The sequence below is a fragment of the Pagrus pagrus genome (genome assembly GCF_965226575.1).
Source record: "Pagrus pagrus genome assembly, chromosome: 18".
In the NCBI taxonomy this organism is placed as follows: domain Eukaryota; kingdom Metazoa; phylum Chordata; class Actinopteri; order Spariformes; family Sparidae; genus Pagrus; species Pagrus pagrus.
This window is the reverse complement of record NC_140202.1, coordinates 5,586,394-5,609,067: the sequence shown is the minus strand read 5'-3', so window position 1 is coordinate 5,609,067 and position 22,674 is coordinate 5,586,394. Positions and strand designations below refer to the sequence as shown.

General features: G+C 41.7%; 3 protein-coding genes across 4 annotated transcripts; all 3 read right to left on the bottom strand.

The window, feature by feature from the left end:
• Positions 1-414: 414 nt before the first annotated feature.
• galcb (galactosylceramidase b) lies at positions 415-13,841 on the bottom strand. 2 transcript variants are annotated; one of them, XM_084380934.1, is made up of 17 exons: positions 13,655-13,841; positions 13,481-13,549; positions 13,311-13,374; positions 12,712-12,825; positions 12,221-12,360; positions 11,544-11,582; positions 11,221-11,348; positions 5,914-6,069; positions 5,027-5,151; positions 4,197-4,324; positions 3,786-3,875; positions 3,613-3,702; positions 3,346-3,490; positions 2,482-2,662; positions 2,232-2,395; positions 1,756-1,832; positions 415-912 (listed from the first exon to the last, which is right to left on the bottom strand). In XM_084380934.1, the coding sequence occupies exons 1-17, from the start codon at positions 13,793-13,795 to the stop codon at positions 769-771; spliced, it is 1,995 nt and encodes a 664-aa protein (XP_084237060.1). In that variant the 5' UTR covers positions 13,796-13,841; the 3' UTR covers positions 415-768. The 2 variants fall into 2 exon arrangements, with proteins under 2 accessions (XP_084237060.1, XP_084237059.1); XM_084380933.1 differs by lacking the exon at positions 11,221-11,348 and adding an exon at positions 6,667-6,797.
• Positions 13,842-16,323: 2,482 nt separating this feature from the next.
• Positions 16,324-17,109, bottom strand: LOC311273556 (GTPase IMAP family member 9-like; the record flags this gene model as incomplete). The annotated part of the gene is made up of 1 exon (XM_084380660.1): positions 16,324-17,109. One exon carries the CDS (start codon positions 17,107-17,109, stop codon positions 16,324-16,326), a length of 786 nt encoding a protein of 261 aa, XP_084236786.1.
• A 954-nt stretch (positions 17,110-18,063) lies between these two features.
• LOC311274429 (GTPase IMAP family member 9-like) lies at positions 18,064-22,362 on the bottom strand. The gene is made up of 2 exons (XM_084382107.1): positions 22,301-22,362; positions 18,064-19,583 (listed from the first exon to the last, which is right to left on the bottom strand). Exons 1-2 carry the CDS (start codon positions 22,314-22,316, stop codon positions 18,634-18,636), a joined length of 966 nt encoding a protein of 321 aa, XP_084238233.1. The 5' UTR covers positions 22,317-22,362; the 3' UTR covers positions 18,064-18,633.
• Between the last annotated feature and the right edge of the window lie 312 nt (positions 22,363-22,674).

Genomic DNA, 22,674 nt, shown 5'->3' with positions numbered 1-22,674 from the left:
TTTAGATTTGATCACTGTTGGTCAGGAAGAAGTTTTCAAGCCAACATGTTAACCTGCAGCAGAGCCAGCTAAAGATGCTCTGCTGGTAACAGAATATTGAACATGTGTGAGTGTTGCTGCCTCTTTCTCCGACAACCAACATGATAAACTGCAAATATTTAATTTTTTAACAGTAATTACAAGGTATGATAATAAGAAGATAACCTGGGCATGGCAGCCTCTGCCATCAGTGTCAATGTGAAGTGTTGTAAGACTTGGACTTGTAGACTGGACCAGCGCCGCACTAATACAAGTCCATTACAAAATGTAAAAGTGAAATCAGTGAGTCGTACGCTCAAATTAAAAGAGCGCAGTCTTGAATAAAGATAACAGAGATGTTAAAAGTCTGTAATTACAAGAAATGGACACTTCAAGTCATTTTTATTGTATTTATTTTAAACACATCAATGTAGATTAAAGCCAAGCAGTTCTTTCAAAAACATTCAAAAAGATTAACAAATCATTTATTCCATAAAAATCAAGTATTTCAAAACCATTTACAAAATACAGACAGGAATTATCAAGGCTGCAGTGCATCACGTTACATTATGTGCCCTCTGAATCCCTTCAGTGTCGTCTTAGACACTTTAAATCTTCATAAAGAGAAAATACAATTAAATCTATTTGTCGCACACTGAAGTGTGAAATCAATGCATCCATCAAGTCAATAAATTAATCACAATATTCACAGCATAGTGTAAACTATTAACTCGCAGTTAAAAAAAAACATTATTTTGCCGCCACAGCAAAGTTATCAAACTGGGCCAGTTCAAATGAATGTGTCCCGACGGCAGCCCAGCCGTTCTTCGGTGTCAGCGCCACAGCGTTCTTCCACAGCGGGTATCCATTCAGCAGCCCGGACGCATACTGGCCCTGCAGGACACACGGATCAGTGACAAGGAGCAGGAAAATGAGTTTATGAAATACATCTATCCACTTTATTAGATACAGTACGACTCTCTGCTCTGTCATGCTGACAGTACGTCACATGACTGTGGCAGAACGAGCACACATGAGGCTCAGTGACCATGTGATCACACTGGAACTACATTTAACAGTCAGTCGCTGCAGGTCCAGTTAACTCCTGCTCACTCTTTATCAACAGGACCTGTGAGCTGATCATTTTATGATGCTCTTCTCTAGTCAGTGTTTGGTTAATGAAATGAGCCCAAGTCGACATTCAAATGTCTTGTTTTGTCTAACCTACAGTCCAAAGCCCAAATATATTCATTTGACAATCATAGCAGACTAACATATGCACCAACAAATACTCTCACTACAGGCAGTGAAGTCATGTACAGTGACTTTATTGTCAAAAAATACAAAAAAATATGTTTCAATTGATGATTGGAAAGTTTCGATCACCTCATCAATTCATAGTTTAATTGTTTCAGCTCTATTCTCAAGACAATGTCATGAACTGATCCTGCTTTATGTTGGTGGTTTTTTATGTATGTATGTATGTGTATGTAAGCACATATGTATTTAGCACCGACAGATGAAACCACAGCAGAAAGAATACAGAGATGCAGAGTTCGATTTGTCTCCTCACAACACAACAATAATGCCATTAGCTTCTCCCCACTGTCTGCAGTGACCCCGAACAGAAGACCTGTGAACAGGCTGGGAACAGGCCTGCAGAATGTTTGCATCAGTTGGTTTGGTCCAGGCTTTAAAGAATAAAACTTTCTAAACATTAAGAAGTTTTCCACTTACCTCCACAGTGAGCGTTAAGGTGTGCCACACATACGCTCTGGTACCAGACTGTCCCTCCGCGAGTACCGTCTCTCCAGCTGGCGGCCAAAGACAAGAAGAAACACACACATCGATAAGAGGCACAGCTGTGACAACTACTCCACCTCGCACTTCAGCTGGTTGGTACAATGTTTTTTTTAAATAAGCTGGTCATACTGGACTTTGTTTATTGTCAACAAACCACATGAAAAATGCTGGACTTCTAATCTGTTCTCACTCAAACAATGACTGGTGTACAGTATATTTCAAGGCGAGTACTGATGCAACATTCATAACACTTTCACAGACAGACTTTCATGGGATTTGTTGACAGACAGTAAAGCAGAATGTTTCCCACCTTATTCTTTAAAATGTGCACAAACACATGAGAACACTTCTCCTTTGAGATATTTCTTCATTGTAAAATGAGTAATGAAGCAGAGGGTGACAGTACTGACCCAGATCATTGGTAACTTTGTATGTGCCATCTGCAAACACCCAGAAAAACACTCCGTTAGCGCTGCGGACCGACTGGCCTCCTTTATCCACCCTGGCTGCTATGAACACACCACCGGTCTTAACGCTCTCCATGAAGACGTCACAAGTGACTGTGAGGTTCTGCCTGGAACAAACAGTGTGTTGTGAAGGTCAAGTTATATTCTTACTGGGAGGGCAGTGCTGCTAACACTTATGGCACCGTCCACTCACCACTGATAGTCTCCTATGACACTGATGGTCTGGTCAGCGTCAGTGGCCCATGTGATGGGCCTCTCGGTCAGAACCTGTCGTAAGGTAAAGACGTGAGGTCCGGGGTCAGTCATGTTGATGTAGTATTCAAACACCCCCGTCTGGTCAGCAAAGTCTGGAGCCTCAGAGAAGGGAGGGTTTCCTACAGGAGGATACAGAGATTTCAGGTCAGAGTTCAAGAGGAAATACAAGAAATCCATGAAAAGATCCAGCACTTTGAGAAAACTCTTAGTTTGGGAGCAAAACAATTTTTTCTTGATATAACACATAATCACAAGGTTTCCTTATGTCCCTGTATGTTAATATTTAATGACTTTTCACAAATAAATCCTTTCCTCAGCATCAGAGCCTGGAAATATATCGGTTGGCCGATTTTAAACTTTTGTTTAGAGATTATAACACAGAAAAATATGTTTGGTGAAATGTATGATTATTACATTTCCAGTGAAGTTTACTTTTCAGTGCACTGATGTAATTTTGGCAAAGAAAAGTTTATTCTTAAACTGTAAAATATAATAGTGTGTGATAAACAATATTTGTGTTATGTATATTGGCCGATATATCAATATCAGTATTTTCTGCTCCCTAAAATCGCTATAGGCCCCAAAAATCTAATATTACTTATCACATATTTTATTCTACCTATGTTGATACCATTTTTACATTTAATGAGCTGGTTTCTTTTCATTCTGCCATGAAAACATCACAGACTACACTCAGTGTGTAACATATGTTTGGTTGGAGCGTGTTTTGGGTACACCTATCAGAACTGTATGATATTTTAAGAATCAAAACCAATCTGGGTTCTGTGCATGTTGTACTTACGAACATTAAAGTCGTCCTTGTAGACTTTAGGGAAGCGAGCAGAGCGAGGCGGGTCGGGGTAACTTCCTTTCTGTCCTGTTGTAACTGTGGTCAGTGTGTAAACCTCGTCTTCAGCTAGATCTAATGTGAACGATCCATCTAAAAGCTGCATCCACCAGAAACATGGAAAACAATACAACAGTGTTAAAGTTGTTGCATGGTGCCGACATGTAGGAAGACATTGCTGTGTTGTGTTGTGTTGTATTGTGTTGTGTTGTTGAGTTTTACCTTCAGCGGGGTCAGTTTCTCAAAGAAGGAGGGTTTTTGGGTTTTGAAGTTGAACTGCGACCGCCATACTTGGAGTTCCTTGATGGAGGCCTGAGAAAAATAAATGACTTTGAATAAGAAAAATATCACTTGGTAACTTTCAGCAGCATAATAAAGACCTCAAAGCAACGTACAAAGGATCCCTTCAGCTGGAAAGTTGCATTCTGGGATGTCACATTGAAGGGAAGGAGTGGAGGTCGTATGCACACTGAATGATCGTGAGTCTGTGAAGGTAATGTGGAAAAAAAAAAGTTAAATCAAAAGCACTTTTAGTGTTTTTGTGCAAAAGTGTAACTGTTAACACTGAAGCCTAAAAATGTCATTGTGTAGTTTTCATCTTCTGTACAGCTACACCATCAAAGCCTTCACTCCAGCCAGGGTCACTTCCTGTTTAGTGGTTAACATCCTTTTTACAAGCAGACAGCAGGGTCAACAGTCAGATGTGATCCATCACCATCTCAACCAGATTGGAGATAGTTCAAATCACAGACCCAGAAGATGAAAACAACAAAAAGTAAAGATCAAAATAGGAAAGCCTAACTTGCCATGGTTTCTATGACAACAGTGAGGTTTCCTCTCCCGTCAGTCAGGGCTACGTAACTTCCACCTTGTTCCAGATGTCCAACAGTCTGCAGGTAGCTCCATCCAGGCTGGGTGAACTGTGTGGTGTGGGCTTTATGAAAACAACACAGTGCAAAACTATATGAAACCATTTATCTGTTAAACATCTGCTGAGAGCAAAGAGTTGAAAAACAGCCCTTAAACAGACATTGTTTCACAGTCAAGGAATAATTTCATTAAGTAACACAACCTGCGTACTTATTAATACAACCGGCTGTTTTACTCTGACTTTGGGATCAGGGTTTCCGGGCGACTTTGAGATTCTTACAGTTATCTTCTGCTTAGTACAGTAGCCAGGCTGTTAGCCGTAGCCATGTTGTTAATGTGGTCTTGATTAGATAAGATGTCCCTTTATTGATCCCCCGCAGGAGAAATTCAGGTTGACACGGCAGCACAAGGGAAAAAACAGTGTGCACACAATAACACAAATTAGCAGCGCGAGGTAAGAGTCGACTGAGAGAGAAATAAAACGGAATAAAACAAGAATATACTCAAATAAATAAGATAAAATAGAAAAGATATGCCCTCTACACTAGATAGATCTGTGGCAGCGGCACCAACAGTAACACCACAGGGAAACACTGGGAGGGAGGAAAACTGAGCTGCTTCAAGCTTCTGTTCAAACTGTGATCCGGTTCAGTGTAACAATTGAAAATGAGAGCGCTTCATGTTCTTGTTGAGCTGCTGCCAAGCTGTGCACTTTCATACTGAGCACACATTTCCTCCTGACACGCTGTAAGTGCAGGATGCAGACCTGTGATCCAGATGGGGGAGTCCACCACGTAGTTGCCGCTCCAGGGTTCCTCAGCTGTCATCAGACCGTCTCTGCCGAATGGCAGCTCTTCGTAGTAGCTGGCCACAAGGTTCCAGGAGATGGTGCTGGAGGAAGGATAGAAACCAGACAGGGGCTCATCCCAAGCCTTCCCTGCGTAGTCACAGTCACTCCTAACCTCACTACACTTTTACACTGTACAGTCTGTACTGTCTGGATGTTAAATGCTCTTTTGTTGTTAAAGGTTTACAGTTCATTTAGTTTCATTCTACAACACAGGGTTGTACAACAAAATGTAAGCTATAGCCCCGAGTCAGATACTTCTGTATCTTTTGCCAGATGGCAGCAGGGTTAACAGACTGTGTCTGGGACAGGTGTTGTCTTTTAGTATCCTTTGGCCTCAAATGTCACCAAAATATCTGACAATACACCTGAAACCAGCAGAGTGATGGGTGACCTTTTTCCAGAATTTTACAACATTTTTACCGTTGTAGTTGTTTTAAGTTTAAACAGACAAAAGTACCACAGTTTTGCACATGCTGTAATTGCTTCAACCTGTGAGAAGGTGTGCAGACTTTATGTCTCCACAGTGGTGCAGTCAGTCAGTCACCCTCTAACTCACCTTCTCTACGCAGTCAAAGGTCCAGGGTTTTAATCCACAGGAGGCCAATATGAGGCAGTTCATGTCTGGAACTTGTTTGTTGCCGTCAGTGACTCTGACTGCATATGCTGCATATTTACACTATGCTACAAACCCCAGCAGCATGACAACGCAACAAGCATCTTTTCTGCGCTTAAGCTACTCAACATCACCACATTTATTCAGAAATGCTAATTATTTTGAAGTTGTTTGATGCTCATTTACTTACGCAGTCATGAGTCCATTGACGTAGTTCTGGTTGAGGATGCGGGCCCAGCAGCCTCCTCCCACCTCATCGTTAAAAGTGCTGTAGTCCTCTGATGACCACAGCTTCTTCTGCGTCTTCACGGCCTCCTTCACTGTGACGGTGCCTGGGTAGTGAGCCCTGAATATCACACACACCACAAACAAGGTCAAATAAGTTGTGTTTATGTGTATATATATGTATATTTTATATTAGGGGCGTGACAATACACTCAGCTCATGAGACGAGAAGATATTTTAACACTATTTGTAAGAAATCTACATAGACATACAGTAGATATCCAGCGGTCTGTAACCACACTGCTAAATGGCAATAAATCGTACACACTGGACCTTTAAATGGTTCTATATGAAACATTTACAGACACTTGCATATGTGTGAATGTCTTTGTTTTATCCTTTTGTCTGAATATAGTTTATGTATCAAACTTTCACAAATTGGGGTCAAGCCTTTTCCACACACAGAAAACAGACTGAAATAGATCCACTAATACACTTTGTCAGCATCGAGAAATAGTTTTGCTCCTCTAGTTGCTTAAAAACCACAAACACTTGTTAGAACACAAGCAGATGCTCATGCACATACACAAAAAGAAACACCGTCATAAAGTCATGTTACTGTTTCAGTACTGGACATATCATATGCAGATAAAGACGACATCAGCCACTGGTAACAGAGTGCATGCATGCAAATGTCCTGCACGGAGAGGGATCCTACCCTATCACGTCTACAGCTCTGCTGAGCTCAGGGTCGAGCAGCAGAGACAGGGTAATGGGCTGCCACAGGTTGTCACTGGCTATGATCCTGACCCGCTCCAGACCACTCTTATCCAGAGTGTAGCGCAGCAGCTGGTGCAGACATCACAGTCACACACAGAGACAGAGAGCAGAGGAAGAAGTGGATTCACAGCCCTGATCAGTTTCAATTTGTGTTGCTTTACAGTATTGCTGCGACCATGTAAAACTCATACACTATAAAAGAGGCTAACTAGCTGATGTTTTGGTCACTTGCCCACACATTTAAAGTGATTGTCTGGCAAAACAAGAGCTGACTTTTATTTTGAAGTAGGCTAGTCACAGGAAATGCAGAAAGACACATCCATGTTTCTAATGGGGATCCTTGAATAAAGAAATAAAATCATAAACATGAAATGCCATGTCTCCCTATTGTCAGTAGTGAGAGTGTGCAGGTGTGTGTGTGTTTGTGTGTGCATGTGTGCGTGTGTGTGTGTGTGTGTGTGTGTGTGTGTGCGCATGTGTGTGTGTGTGCATGTGTGTGTGTGTGTGTGTGTGTGTGTGTGTGTGTGTGTGTGTGTGTGTGTAGTATGGAGGGTGGGAGGGAGGGGCTTTCTTTGAAATTGTTTTGTCTTTTATGTGTAAAGCACTTTGTGCTGCACAGCCGTGTATGAAAAGTGCTATATAAATAAAGTTTGATTGATTGATTGATTGATTGATTGAAATGAGCAGAGTGTTGAGCGAGTTAGCACTTACCACTATCGTTCATAAAGAATGCATGTACAGAACAAAACAATGCTCATTTTCTGCATTTGTTGACAGCGGATCAATCTGAAATTTGAGTGGGCAGTGTACTGGTTTCATTTAACCACGACATGAATTTTGCGACACCGTCATTACTGCACATGTGTTACCGTCTTGAAAATAATGTGCTTTACTGTGGCAGCAATAACATACGTAGCGGGCTGAACACGTACTCATAGAACAGGAGTTACATCCAGTAACTACTGCTTTCCTCACTAATGCAGACCTTGGTAACACACATGTGAAAGGTAAACGAAGCACCGCAACTCCTCTGCTGTCCATTTTTAATGAAAACCCTGGATAGTATACCTGAAACATAGACAGCATAACCTGCACCAACTTGTTATGGATGAGCGTTCTCTCCGCATCATGTTGTCATCACGCTCCCCACCTACACCTGACAAATGGCCATTGTGTTTGCAGAAAATCACACTGGTGTAAACTCAATACATCAGATCAGATAACTGGAAACCTCCCAAACCCTCATCTCAACCAGAAACAAATACAACTAAATACTACTTTGTCCAGCACTAACTCTCTATCCACCTGATATCATGTTGTAAAACCAGCTGACGGCGTGGAGGAAAAAAAAAAAAAGACTCTGCAGCAACAAAGTTGTTCCCGCAAAGAAATGAAACCATCAGAAGCTCCATTACACCGAACAGTTAGTCTACTGTATGTTATATGCAGTTTGAAGGTTAAGGAAGAACATGCTTGACAGAGACGGCGACACAGACGTGCCATGGGATTATTTCAATTAGGTGCATCTTAAAGATGATATGTATCGTTGTTTTCACTTTGCATCAAACTAAATGGATCTGACATCATTGAATCCAAACATCGATCCAGATGGATGATGTGCAGTGGATTTATCAGAACAGAGTTTGCCGGCCAGAGAATGAAAACAATGACCTCATTAAATTCAGAAAACCCCAATTTCAAGTGTTTTGATTTAATCGGTTCTTGTTTATCTATATCCAATTTAATTATATCCAATAGTATTGCATAAACTATTTCCCAGAATTCATCCTGGGAACTGTTTCAACTGATTCCACAAGAACACAAAAGGTGTACAGTACAGTACAAGGTGAACTGGAGATACATTTCCCTTTACAAGAAGCACGCTCACTAATTTATCTGCAGTCACTCTGTGTGTGTACATTTGCCTGATATCTACAAGCATCTGGCAACCTAGTTAGCTAGCCAGCTACAGTATATAGTCGGGACTGTTTCACATACTGTTTAATCTGCTCCTACGGCTTCAACCAGAAAGCATGTTTACATGCACATTAATAACCTGGTATCAAGTCTTATCCTGCGTTGATCATATTGGGGACATGGTGTTTACATGGAACATGCACCTGTATACATCAGCATCTCAACCACTGTCTGAGCTCTGAATCCAGGCGTTTGCATATCACAGTTGTACTCAATACAGAGTACATTATCCAGGTCTCTGAAACCAAGATATGATATTTACACATGCAAAACATAAACAGAACACTACAAAAACGATCACAACTGGGAAACTAAAGTGCATGTAAAGGCACTCAGATAACATCTCATCACCAAACACAAGAGCACAAATCAGTGTGCATGCTTGATCGGTTTTTGTCAAAGATGTGATCACTACATTTGCCACCTGACAGCCAGAGCTCACCCATCCAGAGTTAGGACAGTCCTGTTAACATTTGCATGTGCTCATATATGTTGATAAATGTTCTCAGTCATCCAGGTCATGGTAATTCTAAGTGCTGTATCGTAGGTAACTGGACTTGACCCTCATAGTGGTCAACCTCTACATGGAAGAGGTTGATAGCAGAGCCTTGATTACCTTCACAGGAACTGCTCCTAGCCACTGGTTCAGGTATGTGGAAGACACCTGGGTCAAAATCAGAACAAGGGAAGTGGAAGCCTTCACAGAACATATAAATGCTGTGGACAATATCATTAAGTTCACACGAGAAGATGTCAGAGGAGACAGTCTGCCCTTCTTGGACTGTACAGTACACATTGAAGAAGACAGAAGCCTCAACATTGAGGTGTACAGAAAACCTACATACACAGATCAATACTTGCTGTTTGACTCTCATCACCCACTGGAGCACAAGCTGGTGTAGTCAGAACCCTAAACCATCAGGCTGACACCGTGCCCACTAAATCAAAGGGGACGGAGAAGGAACAGAAGCACATCAGGAGAGCACTTAAAACCTGTGGCTACCCAAACTGGACCTTTGTCAAAACCTCTAAAAAATCCAGACCAGACAGAGAGGAGGAGACGAGAGAACGTAACAACATCGTCATTCCTTATGTCGCAGGAACATCTGAGAAACTCAGGAGGATCTTTAATAAACATCATACCCTGGTTCACTTTAAACCTACCAACACACTGAGGCAGAAACTTGAAACTTGAAACTTGTCCATCCTAAGCACAAAACACCCAGGAGGCAAAAACAGAGTAATGGAGTTTATGCTGTTAATGCTAGGAGGGCCAACTCCTCAGGTCAAGCTGTCCACTTACATCTGAAGGAGACAAATCATTCCTTTGAGGACAACAATGTAAACATCTTGTCCAGAGAAGACAGATGGTTTGAAAGAGGAGTAAAATAATCCATCTATGTCAAACTGGAAGGACGTCTTTGAACAGAGGAGGTGGCCTAAGACATTACTTATCACCCACCTACAATGCTTTACTGAGTTCTGTCCCCAGACAGCTTAACAACCATTCACACCTGGGCTCACCTAGCCCTAGCAACCCACATGAAGGACGGTTGGGTCAAGACCTACAAGTGGCCCTGAGGACTCTGAAACTCACAGCTACCACATTTCCTTAACGACTCTGTAAGGACACTCCCACACAGAGTTTAGTTTAGTTAGTTAGAACTGAAGAATTCTCTTGGATGAGAGGTAAAACGTCTTCAACCAACTGAAACAAGTCTAGTTGCCTACGATACAGAACGTAGATTGTGCTCATATACTGTAACTATTCACGTCACATTTTAAAAATTTGATGCCAAACTCCCCTCGGGATCAATGCAGTACCGTCCGACCTACCAATCACAGCACATTGAAATGACTTGATATCCACAATCCCACAACATGTAATCACTGCTTCATGTACCATGAAACACGTGTAAGCATTTCACTGACAGATAGCAGAGCTGCATAGTTAGATATTGTGATTTTAACAATCAATACTGAACAATTCAAACATAATTCATTAACATAAACATTCAAAAATAATAATAATAATAATAATAATAAAAATTGATTGGTGTAGCTTTAAGACCACTGAAGAAAAACTTCAGCGTTGTTTTACATGGTGGCAGCAATATACTGTACATAAATCCAATGAGAGACCTAATTTTAGTGTGTATATAAGTGTCATGCTTTATAGGAATATACTACATTCTGTAAGAGCATGCACACAGGCAGTACAGAAAAACAGCCGCAAACATTCAGCTCCGATCCAACCAGGCAGGTAGATTTATAGAAAAGAGGCCAACTCAACAAGTGTTTTAGGTGAAGACACCTGAATGCAGTGGACAGCTCACCACAGGTGCATCACATGTTTAGTCAATCAGTTGTCACGGATCAAATTGCCCTTCAGTGAACCCACAGCACACGCCTTTACATTTTAATTGCAGTGCCATTGGGTCAAATGAGTGATTATGAGTTCAGATTTTTCATTCTGTGCCACAGATGAGTTTGACTTAAAGCCAGCTGTACTTACCCAACCACCTCAACAGAATCATTAAGGTACGGGTCAACGATCATAGAACTAGCGATGCTCCAATCGCCGTCTGCCGCGATGACGCCCACGTCAGTTAGACCAACTTTATCCAGCGTGTCCCGGAGCACCTTGGCAACAAAACATGCTCTCAGAGGAACCCAGCTAGAAGTTCAAATCATTTTAACCTGCATCTCTCTCATGTGGACACAACTCAATGTTGGTGGCTGTTTTTCTCCTTTAAGTCACAGTTTAGGCTAAAACACAATGCACACGAGTCAGTCAAACAAATGAGAGGACAGTGAGAGTGAAGAGGTGAGGATTACCTTGATGTACTTGCTGTCAAAGTTTCGCTCATTCCAAATCTAAAGAGATGGGAGAGAGTTTAGTTAGACGGAGAACGTGTCCAGGTTCAGCGTTACATGTTCAACTTTATCATGCAGAAGAGTTACATGCAACTGAACCTTGGTGGTGTTGCTCTGTGTAACAGGCCTCACACTCACCTGAAGTGCTGTCACCAGGTTAGTTGCAATAAAATGTATTCTCATTATATTTTCACAGTTCTGGCCTTTATTCCTACTGGTTATGATCACATTGAGTTAAGTGATGAAGTGATGAGTCCTTCTAATAATCAGTTTGTTTTCAGCCTGACTGAGGAGGAGTCAGCTGTTAACCTGGTGAGGACAATTATCACAGATATTGTAGGAATATGGGTCTAACTTTGACCTCAATTTGACCACATTATAATAAGCAAAGTAGACTCCTGATGTTAAACATAAACAGATCAACAGGTTTAGAAAGTAGCACGCAATAAATAAAAAGCCCTTTGGACTGCATGTAAACTGTGTCACACAACCAAAGATGAGTAGATATTTGTGCATATATTTGTACAGACAGTGTGTGCACGGCTGAAGGTTTCTGCAGCTCTGGTATGAAGAGAAACCCCACTGTGCACGACATGTAGCTCAAACAGGAATAAGATTCAAAGTAAACGAGTACACACCCCAACATACTGAATGTCCAGGTCATGGTACTGCTTGGCACCAAGGATCCAGTTCACCACGTATGCTGCAGTGATGTCTGGGAAGTCATAGGGCCAGCTCTTACCATGTCCCACCCAACCCGGGAACGCCCAGGGTAAACCTACATGAACACACATGCCAACACACACATGTAAGGCAGAAGATGCAATATGCACCATCAACGTCGAACAATCACCTCTCGCAGTGCTGTTTTCAGTATGAATGCCCAGTAAGACCACATTTCCCATCAGCCCTGCTAACTGTTACAAAATAAACCCAATTCTGCAGCATAGTGTAGAAGGTACGTCCAATCAGGGGTTCAGGATATCAATTTACAGTAGTAATAAAGTCATATCTTTGTCTCTGTTTTATTTCAGTTTTTTAGTCGTACACTCTCATGTGATCTTTATTTCCTCTCAACTGTTTTATTATCATTTTGAAGTGCAATAGAAGTTTTACTACACGCTCTCACCTATCAGTGTGATGTTTGGGTTTCTCTTCTTGGCCTCTTTCATCAGCCACCACTCGTAGCCTCTGAAGTAGTTCTCATCGTTCTCGTAGTGCATGTGTGACGGCTCCGTTCCATCTACAAAGACAGACAACAGTCGTATATAAGTTGTTCTTTCATTGAATTAACTATCAATCCAAAGTTCATCCACAGTTTCTATCCATGCCAGAAAAAAACTGTTCTTAGCTGCATCATGAATGTTGATGATTCAGCATCAATTCAAATATTTCTCAAAAACCACATGGTGAGTGCTTCAACTTTCAGATCCCACATACAAACACATTAGAGCCTGACTGATGCTGCTCATTGCAGGTACAGTGACAACATCAGGCAGTAAAAAACAAACAGAAATGATAAATCATCTGATATTCATGTTGTTAATATAGATTTCCTTACCAAACACTTTGTACAGGAGGCAGGTTATATTAGTTACTATAAACTGTATCATCTTAATTACATCAGTGCACTCAAATAGTAAACTTCGGTGGAAATGTGATAATTAGAAATGACTCCAGGCATCAATTTCTGCACAGACAGACAGACAGGCAGACAGACAGACTCACCTGTAGTCTGAGCGTCTCCTCCTATCTCCACCTTCAGTATGTGCAGAGAGGCTCCAAAGTTCGGCTGCAGACAGCAGAAAGGCACAACAGTGAGCTCGGTTCTGCTGTTCAGTGGACTGACTGATTGACTGACTGACTGACGGATTGATTGACTGGCTCGTGTGTCATACCTTAAATAGGAAATCTAATATCTGGCTGCGGTATGGCTCTGCGTAATTCACCAGTAAACGAGACGTCGCCTACAGAAAGGAGCAGAAACAATCTGACATGAGCCGAAGAACAAGAGGAGACAGTCAGAGGTCCAGTATCGGACCAGGAAGTAGTTTCAAACCGACTCAACTCACCCCTCCACCGCTCAAACCTCCGATCCCGTCAAACACTCTCCCCAGACCGTCTCTGTCGCTCAGCAAATAAGTCTGAGAAGAGCAGAAACTCAGAGACGAACAGAGGAATGACAGATTCACCAGCAGTCCCCTGAGGTCCATCCTGACTCTATTCTCTGAGCTCTCTGCAAGCCGCGCGCCGCTGCTGTGGGCGCGCTCACGCCCTCTACGCGTCACATGACAGCCTCACGTGCTCACAAGCCGTTTATTTTTCCGGGTGATTTTGTTTATTTATTTTATTTTCAAGCATGAAATACCCACACTCTAGTCAAGTAAGTACATTATATTTCAGATAACAACAATCACATGTTTTTACTACTTTACATTTTTCTGATATAACACAAAATATTATTATTCATTATAAAACACATATATGGCTCCACATGATCAGGAGAAACAGGCTTTGGGAAGAATAGAAGTGATTAATTCACACAGGTGCCACATTCTGGTCAACTTCCACAGAGGAGCAACAGAAAGCATCCTGACTGGAAACATCACAAACTGTCTGGTTCATCACGGCCCAGGACAGGACGGCTCTTCAGCGGGTGATCCAAACCACCAGAACATCACTGGTACCATCTGCAGAGCATCAGTGACATCAGTGAAGTGAGATGTCTGCACAGAGCCCAAAGATACTAAAAGACAACACCCACCCAGCCACAGTGTGTTCACCCTGCTGCCATCTGACAACAGATACAGAAGTATCTGCTGCTGTACCACCAGACTACAGAGCAGCTTCACTCCTGAGACTACAGAGCAGCTTCACTCCTCAGAGACTGACGTCATCATCATCATCTCGTAAATAGTTTTATTTTTGTGACTTGATTATAATTTATTCAAGTCAAGTTTTTAATAAAATAAACATATTAAATTAATTAAATACCAGAAATCAAATCTACATAAGCAACATTTTCTGTCATTGTCTAAATAACTCCTGTAACTCACGAGGGAATGTCTAACATGAGTTCTGATTCTGAGGTCGGTGCCTGCCTTTTGGATTAGACATAATATATATATATGCACAATAGACAACTTATATTCATACTACTTTGGTGAGGTTCAGGAAACGATCAGGGTTTGGTCTAAAATAATTCCTTAAAACACTCAACAGTGACTATTGGCTTGACACAGGACTAGAACCCTAGTCCGGTATGTTGGACTCATGGACCCAACCCTCCACCCTCTCAGGACTTTCTTGCTGACTACGTTGGTTCTCTGCGTTGCTCAGTAACCCCCCCTGCTGTCACTGGAGATTACTACATGTGTGTTCTTTCCATACCTAGGTGAGGCAAAACATTACATGCTTGTGTGTGTGACTAGACTGTCTATATACAATATTCCCCAACGATCTTGATATAACAATGAATACATAATGAGCCAGTTCATAAGAAACATTAGAGAATAAACAAACTGCTCAACATATCAATATACATTTAATGAATTTAAACATGAAGACAATCTTTATTCAAATGATCCAACACACAAACACTTACATACACAATGCAACGTCCCAGTCAACACAACTGCTGTATTATGACACTAACATAGACAAGTTTGAGACACAATCCTGAATGTTAACTTCAACCATGTAGTCTTCCAGCAAAATACTGACACGATGTAGGCCTACAGAGTTGAGTGGCTAACTATTGGTGTGTATCCCTGCATACTGACTCTTCTCTCTAGTTAAAGTGTGTCACACAAAAAAAGCACCCACAGAGAAAAGCTTGCAGATGAGAGGAAAGGTAAGGTGGAACAGCAGTTTATCTAGGGCCATTATGAATCTACCACTCAACGAGATGGCAGAAGAGTGTCGGCAGCTTATAAGAAGTGCTGAAGCCCAAGAAAAAGTCATGATACTCCAAAGATAGTGAGTACCAGCCCACTTCCAGCTTTGGCCCACTATTGTGTGGAGGAACTTGACTGGTCTGCACAGAGCCCTGATCCAGAGTCTTGCGCCAGGCCTGACCCACTAAGGTTCAAGGTGATTCATCTGTCATTATAGAGATTGGGCTACATAATGAAATGAAAGATTGTAAACTCCTTCCTGCCCCACAGGACCTGTGGAGACGGGTCTCTGTAAAGATGTGGGCAAGACGGTCTTTGAGACCTGTTTTTCCATTTCAATTTCCTGCAACTGGACATTATCCAGGAGCAGCCTCCAATCCACGCTGAATTAACATGGCTGTCATCTTGGCTCTCTCGGCTCTTTTCCCCGGGGTGGTCCAGCTAAAAGGTAAAGACGCAGTGGGCAGTGATCATCTCTAAGTGTGCTTTACATTTCCAATGCTGATGAATGCATTTCTGTTATAGGTCGTATGCTTCATTAATAAAAAAAAAAGAGTTAAAAAACAAAAATGTAGGGAAATTTGAAGGAGCTACCGGCAGCATCATTTTTTGCATCTTTAAATGTGGACAAACATCTGTCTATCAAACTAGGCATCATATCATTTGATGCAGATTTTTACAATTGCTTAGTCACATTTTTCTACTAGTTCACGTCATACACATCCCAGAATCAACTCTTTGACCACAAAACTAATGCAGTACTTTTTATATTAATTATACATTGACCATAAAAATCCCCAACAACAGGTAGCTTCTTCTTCTAGCTTCTGAACAACCTCCATCCTCTACTGCAGAAGACATTTATCCTGTTTAATTGACCCTCCTTCATTCATTTCTTTCTCGACCTCAGCCTTCAGGTCGCTCCTCCGCTGCTTCTCTATGGCCTTCAGCTCCTTTGAAAGCCTTCGTTTCTCTTTCTTTGAGGCCTTTTTTGCTCTCGTGAACATTTGTGCGTTGTAGTGCCCTCCGTCATTCTCCATAGTCATTCTGTCAATTTTCTCAAGGAGCTGATCGATCTGTTCCCGGTCCTTCACTCGGTTGTTGAAGACGTGATATCTCCCGTAGAATACCTGAATGAACTCTTCAAGTTCTTCACTCTTTGAAACAAAGCTTTCGATAGTTTGTTTCTTTAGCTTGTCTCCATGTGTGAACAACACCATTGAGTATTTAGCTGCCTCTTCACCAAAAGTACTTTGGATAATCCTCACTGTGTCTTTCTCCTCCTTGGTGAACCTGTCCAGCTTCAGAACCACCAAGAAGGCATGAGGACCAGGAGCAGACAGAGAAATACACGTTTTGATCCTCTTCAACACTTCCTCTTGGGTGAAATTTGTGTCAAACAGCCCTGGAGTGTCAATGATGGCGACCTTTCGACCTCTGACTTCTCCCTCAGCTCTCTTGCATTGAAAAGTCCAGGAGGAGGAGGACAGTTCAGACTGGAACGCTTCTCTCCCCAAGATGGTGTTTCCCGCTGCGCTCTTCCCTGCTCCAGTTTTCCCCAACAAAATAATTCGGAGTTCATCACTCGTTTTCTGCTTCCGAGATCCTGTTGAGATAAAACATAACAACATCTTTATTGTTAGCTCTATGTTCTTTTGCTGCCAGCACTGTACAGAGTATTGAACTTAAATGCAGATTTGTACTGTATGTGTTTAAACTTGTCTTCTAACATCAGACAGTTTTTGTCTGTCCAAGAATGTCAAGCAGCAGAGATTAAAGGTCCTATTTGTAAGTAAAGTTTATTTTTATGTGTCATTCCCAAAATATCAAATACTGACTCTTTGGTTTTCCCTACTTTGTCGGATTGAGTAGCAACAGACCAGCCTACAATCCCAAAGCATCACTACTTGACGAGTTGGGAATGAGACTCCAAAATGCCAGATGCCTGATGTGTAAGCAGCATATTACTGTTGTACTGTTATTGTTGAGGCAGAGCTCATTTTAAGTATGTTATATGATTATTGTCATTACTAATCAATCTGATGATTGAAAGTAACCATCAACCACAGCTGACAGATGAATGAAGTGAACTATAAAGTACAATAATTCCCTCTGAATTGTAGTTGAGTGAAAGGATGAAATGCATGAAATGGAAAAAAAGCAGGTATGTCTAATTTAAGAGGTTATGTTTTCACCTGTGTCGATTTGTTGGTTGGTTTGTCAGTAGGTTTCTGTGTTTTCAACCTGTCTGTGTTCTTAAAGATGCGTAGACTGAACATCAAGAGGTCTGGAGCAGCAACCAAAGCTCTGGAGCTAAACGCCACAGAAAGTTAAGGGAAGGCAGCGAGTACGGAGAAAGAGACTCACAGGTGGAGTTTTTTTGGAGAAAAATCTCGAGTAACGCAGCCAAACACTCCTTTAAAACAAATTCACCTGCTGTAACAAAAGGGAGAAAAATAATTGTTTCTCCTCTCTTTCATAAACTTTATATGTGAATCAACTCAAGAAATGAATCCACAGAATCTACATCAGTTTAACATGATTTATTTAGATGTTACACATTTATCATAATCTATCATGGTGAGTACACTGATGATTTGAGTTAAATTGTACAAAGATAATGTGGTCAAAACATTGTTTAAGATGCAGAATAATACAAGCTGATTAGCTCCAGTTCAGGTACACATTTGAACCCATATATTAAATGTTAATATACATTGATCTTCCATTTAAATTATTTGTGCAAAGAATTTACAAAAGAAGCAAATAAGCAGACTGTACTAGTTAATGACTTTATTTTTCCCGAAAACAATCAAATATAAACATCATCATTTAAAGCTGCTGTAACTGTATTTTCTTATTAAAAAGTGTTAAATAGCTCTGTGATACAACAGTAATCACTGTTACAGAGTGTTTGGTCAGTATCCAATGTCTCTCCTCCTTCTGCTCATGTAGTAAAAGAGGAAATTAATTCCTTAGTATCCCTGCCCACTTTATCCAATCAGGACAGAGAACGCCATGAAAAGGCGGTCCTGTCTGCACAGTGAACAGGCGGAGTCCAGGATCCTACACTACATACAGGGAAAGCTACCAATTGCAGCGCTCCCACTGACGGTTTATACTGCAGAAAAAGGCTTTAACTGTATGTTCTGTCCTCATTGAACATTGCAGCGATCTGAGACTCTCACTGATAAGGCACCAACAGTAGCTCCAACAGCTGCACCAGCTGCTACTCCAATTACCAAACCGACTGGACCTCCTGCAACTCCAAGCAGACCTCCAACAGCAGCACCACAGGCTGTAGCTATAGCTATTGCTGGAGCAGCAACAAACTCATTTGATCTTTCAGCATGTGTTCTAGCCTCACAGTCGTATCTCATATACACCTGCTTCTCCTTCTTGTGGTAGATCCTGTCTGGATATTTGGCTCTCATCTGATCCAGCTCTTTCTGCCTCTGTGCTTCCAACTCCTTCAGGAGTCGCTGCTTCTCCTTCTCTATGAATGCCTCTGCCTTCATGAACATTTCGTTGGTGTAGTAGCTTCCACCATTAGCCATTGTCATCTTATCAATTTTGTCCAGGAGCTGACTGGTTTGTTGATGGTCTTTGATTTCATTGTTAAAGACATGATATCGACCATAACACGTCCGAATGAGGGCTTTCAGATCAGGACTCTCAGCAATATAGCCCTCGATGGTTTGCTTCCTCAGCTGATCTCCATGTGTGAACAGCACCATTGTGTATTTTCCTGCGTCTTCACCAAAAGTGGTCTGAATCATCTTGATGGTTTCTTTCTCTTCCTGGGTAAATCTTCCCAGTTGAAGAACCACCAGGAAGGCATGAGGACCAGGAGCAGAGAAAGAGATGCACATCTTGATCCTCTTCAGGACTTCTTCTTGGGTGAAATTAGTGTCAAACAGGCCCGGGGTGTCAATGACAGCGACTGTTCGGCCTCCAACCTCCCCCTTGGCTTTCTGGCACTCAGACGTCTGGGAAGACGGAGACAGTTCAGACTCGAATGCTTCTCTGCCCAGGATGGTGTTTCCAGCTGCGCTCTTCCCCACTCCGGTCTTTCCGACTAGAACAATTCTCCTTTCATTTGAATCTGTGTTGGAGAGAAATACACATTCAGTCATACAGTGCTACGCTGTCAAACTGTGTGCACTCCAGATGGAATATCTCAGCTAACTACATTTTTGAAAATGAAAGATAAGAGTCAGCTCTCATGAGACAATATCAGCGTATACTTCCAGCCAACAGCCAGGCTTCAAGGCTGATGTAACAGCCTTTGTTCAGCTTGATGACAAGGCATTTTTTATGTTATCCAACAGGTTTGGAAAAGGCTCTTCCTCAGGCTGTTCCTGAGCAGTTTTTGTGGTGTGTCAGGGTGCATTGTCCTGCTGAGGGGGTCACTGCCGTCGAGGAGTACCCTTGCCATGAGCAGGTGTACTTGGTCCACAACAGTGGACAGGTTCTGGTTCTGCTGTATTGATTTTGATCATTTGTTTGGAATCTGTCCATTATGAGTCCAGTGTTTCAGGACCACTGGACTGTTTTTTCAGGATCTGGTGACCGCATTAACCACAATGCAAGTGAACCACTCAGTGACATCACTGGAGGCAATTCATCAGAATACATGCAGCTTCCTGCAATATAATATTGTTTTACATATGCAGTAGCCCAAGACCTGTAAACACACTCCTCATCATAAAACACACCTTATTCAAACTCAACAGAAACAAAACTCACTTAAACGGTCAAGGTTTGTCTTTCCACAATCACCACCGGTTTGGTTGAAATAAATCCTGAATTTACTGAGTAGAATGTGAAAATATTCCATCTCTACACACTGTTCTCCCTTTGCAAATCTCATAGCCGCTATAAACCACCTCCATACTACACTATATCCCGTCTTCAGACTAGAATCTGTTGCTCTGAGATACTGTGTACCAGTCCCAGTCCCAGTCCCAGTCTGGTGTCCAGCTGTGATCACTGGGAGGCTGCTGAGCACTCTGAACTTAGCTCCTCTGCCTCCTACGCCTCAATGATCTGTTGTGGACCAGGCGCACAGCCATTCAACTACTAGGGCCATTTAGCTGCATGGCTAACTGAACTAACTTGCTAAAATCAGCTAGTCACTACAGTACATCCAAAGATTGCCACAGCCAGTTTCAACTGCAGCTGCTGATGGAGCTCAGTCTCATTTGTTAGGCAACACTTCTTGGTGCAAGGGTTTTTTTTGTTTTTTTTTAACTATGTTTTAAAAAAGTGATGGGGACAAAATCAGCTATTTCAAAAAGTTAGAGGGACATGTCCTAATCGTCCCCAGTGGAAATGACAACTATTATAGCTGTGAAGTTATATAACATTATATCTATCACCTTCACACAGCAAAGCTTCACATCATGAACCACGTGGCCTCGGCCTCAGAGACATCCACAGAGAGTGGAGCAGCATCAGGTCCCTTAATATCTCCTAATAACCTGAGTATGTGAGACTAAGTGAGCTCATACAGTTAATATTACTTGTTTAAATATGGTGTTAAAGGAAAAGTTCACTCTAAAACAAAATTCAGTCATTATCGACTCACCCACATGCTGGTGATAAGTCCGGTGTAGTTTCTTATTCCTCAAAGTGCAGCTGGAGACTCGCGGGGGTACTCTCCGGCAACGATAATCCATATAACGAGCTTAAGTGGCGACCGGGAGAAAATGCCCATAAAACTACACAAAAACTCTGTAATATTCCTCCATACTGCTCGTCCGCTGCAATCCAAGTGTCCTGAAGTGGCGACATCCAGAGTTTACTCGAAACGACGTCATTTAGTACATTTTCCTAGCCTAAACAGTCACTATGCTATGTTTACACGGAGGCACGCTCCGCGTTCACGCGAGTCTCCCTCGCAGCCGATTGCACTACGGAAGCCGCGCCGGACAAGATGAACGAGACTCGCGATAGATACACACCGGTATTTACATGGTGCTGTGAGTTTCAAAGTTTCAAATCACCAGTGCAGCAGATCCCCCTTGTGTTTGTGTGTCACTCGGTGGCTCACAGCAGGAAGTAAATACCGGTGTGTATCTATCGCGAGTCCCATTCATCTTGTCCGGCTCGTTATATGGATTATCGTTGCCGGAGAGTACCCCCGCGAGTCTCCAGCTGCACTTTGAGGAATAAGAAACTACACCGGACTTATCACCAGCATGTGGGTGAGTCGATAATGACTGAATTTTGTTTTAGAGTGAACTATTCCTTTAACAGTTCATTAGTGGCTACCCTAATAGTCACTAATGAACAGATTCAACAGACAGTTAATAATCTGATTCACAAAAGTGTTACTGGGATTAGTAGGCCTCACTGTCATGTAATTAATAATAATAATAATTATAATAATTATTAATAATTAGTAATCCTGCCATCTGGCAAAGGATACAGAAGTATCTGCTGCTGTACCACCAGACTACGGAGTCATTGCCAAGGCTTTGAGACTCCTGAACACTCCATTGCCAAAAAAATGTGGCGGGCATGAGAATATTATTTTGTTAAAAATTACAATAGATGCACCTTGTATCTGTAATTACTTGATTTCAAATCATAATAATTGACACTATTTGTAACTCTTTGTCACCTGACTATAGATTATACACTAATAGAGAAAAAAAAGTTTAAGGGTCGTGTCATATTTTAACATTTGTCTCTCTTAAATTTCACTTGAACATAAATGCATAGTTGTTCTTCAACTTGATAATTCACTATGTAAAATATGTGTATATAAATCACACTGTAACAAAGTGAAAATGAATAATTACACTGAACTCTTACCTTTATAGTATGCCATGTTTGTGCTGAAAAACCAGCCAGAAGCAAAAGGATCCTGCTGTTGTGTGTCCTGTCATGCTATGAATCTTTCTTCCTGGCACTTGTCCTTTACCACCTCCACATGGGCGGTCCCCCTCTATCTGCCAGACTGGAATTTAAAGCACAAGGAAGTGCGGTCTGTTTTTAAAGTGTGCACTCTGAAGTCACAGAGCATCTCAATAAATACTGGAAGTTAATGTAAATCAGCTCATATCCTCATTCTATCATGTAGATCCCATCACTTGTTGTAACATGAAACCAAATGTAACCCAACATCCAATTTTGATAAAAAAGTAAAATACATCGAGCATTTCTGCACAACAAAACCAAAAAGCAAA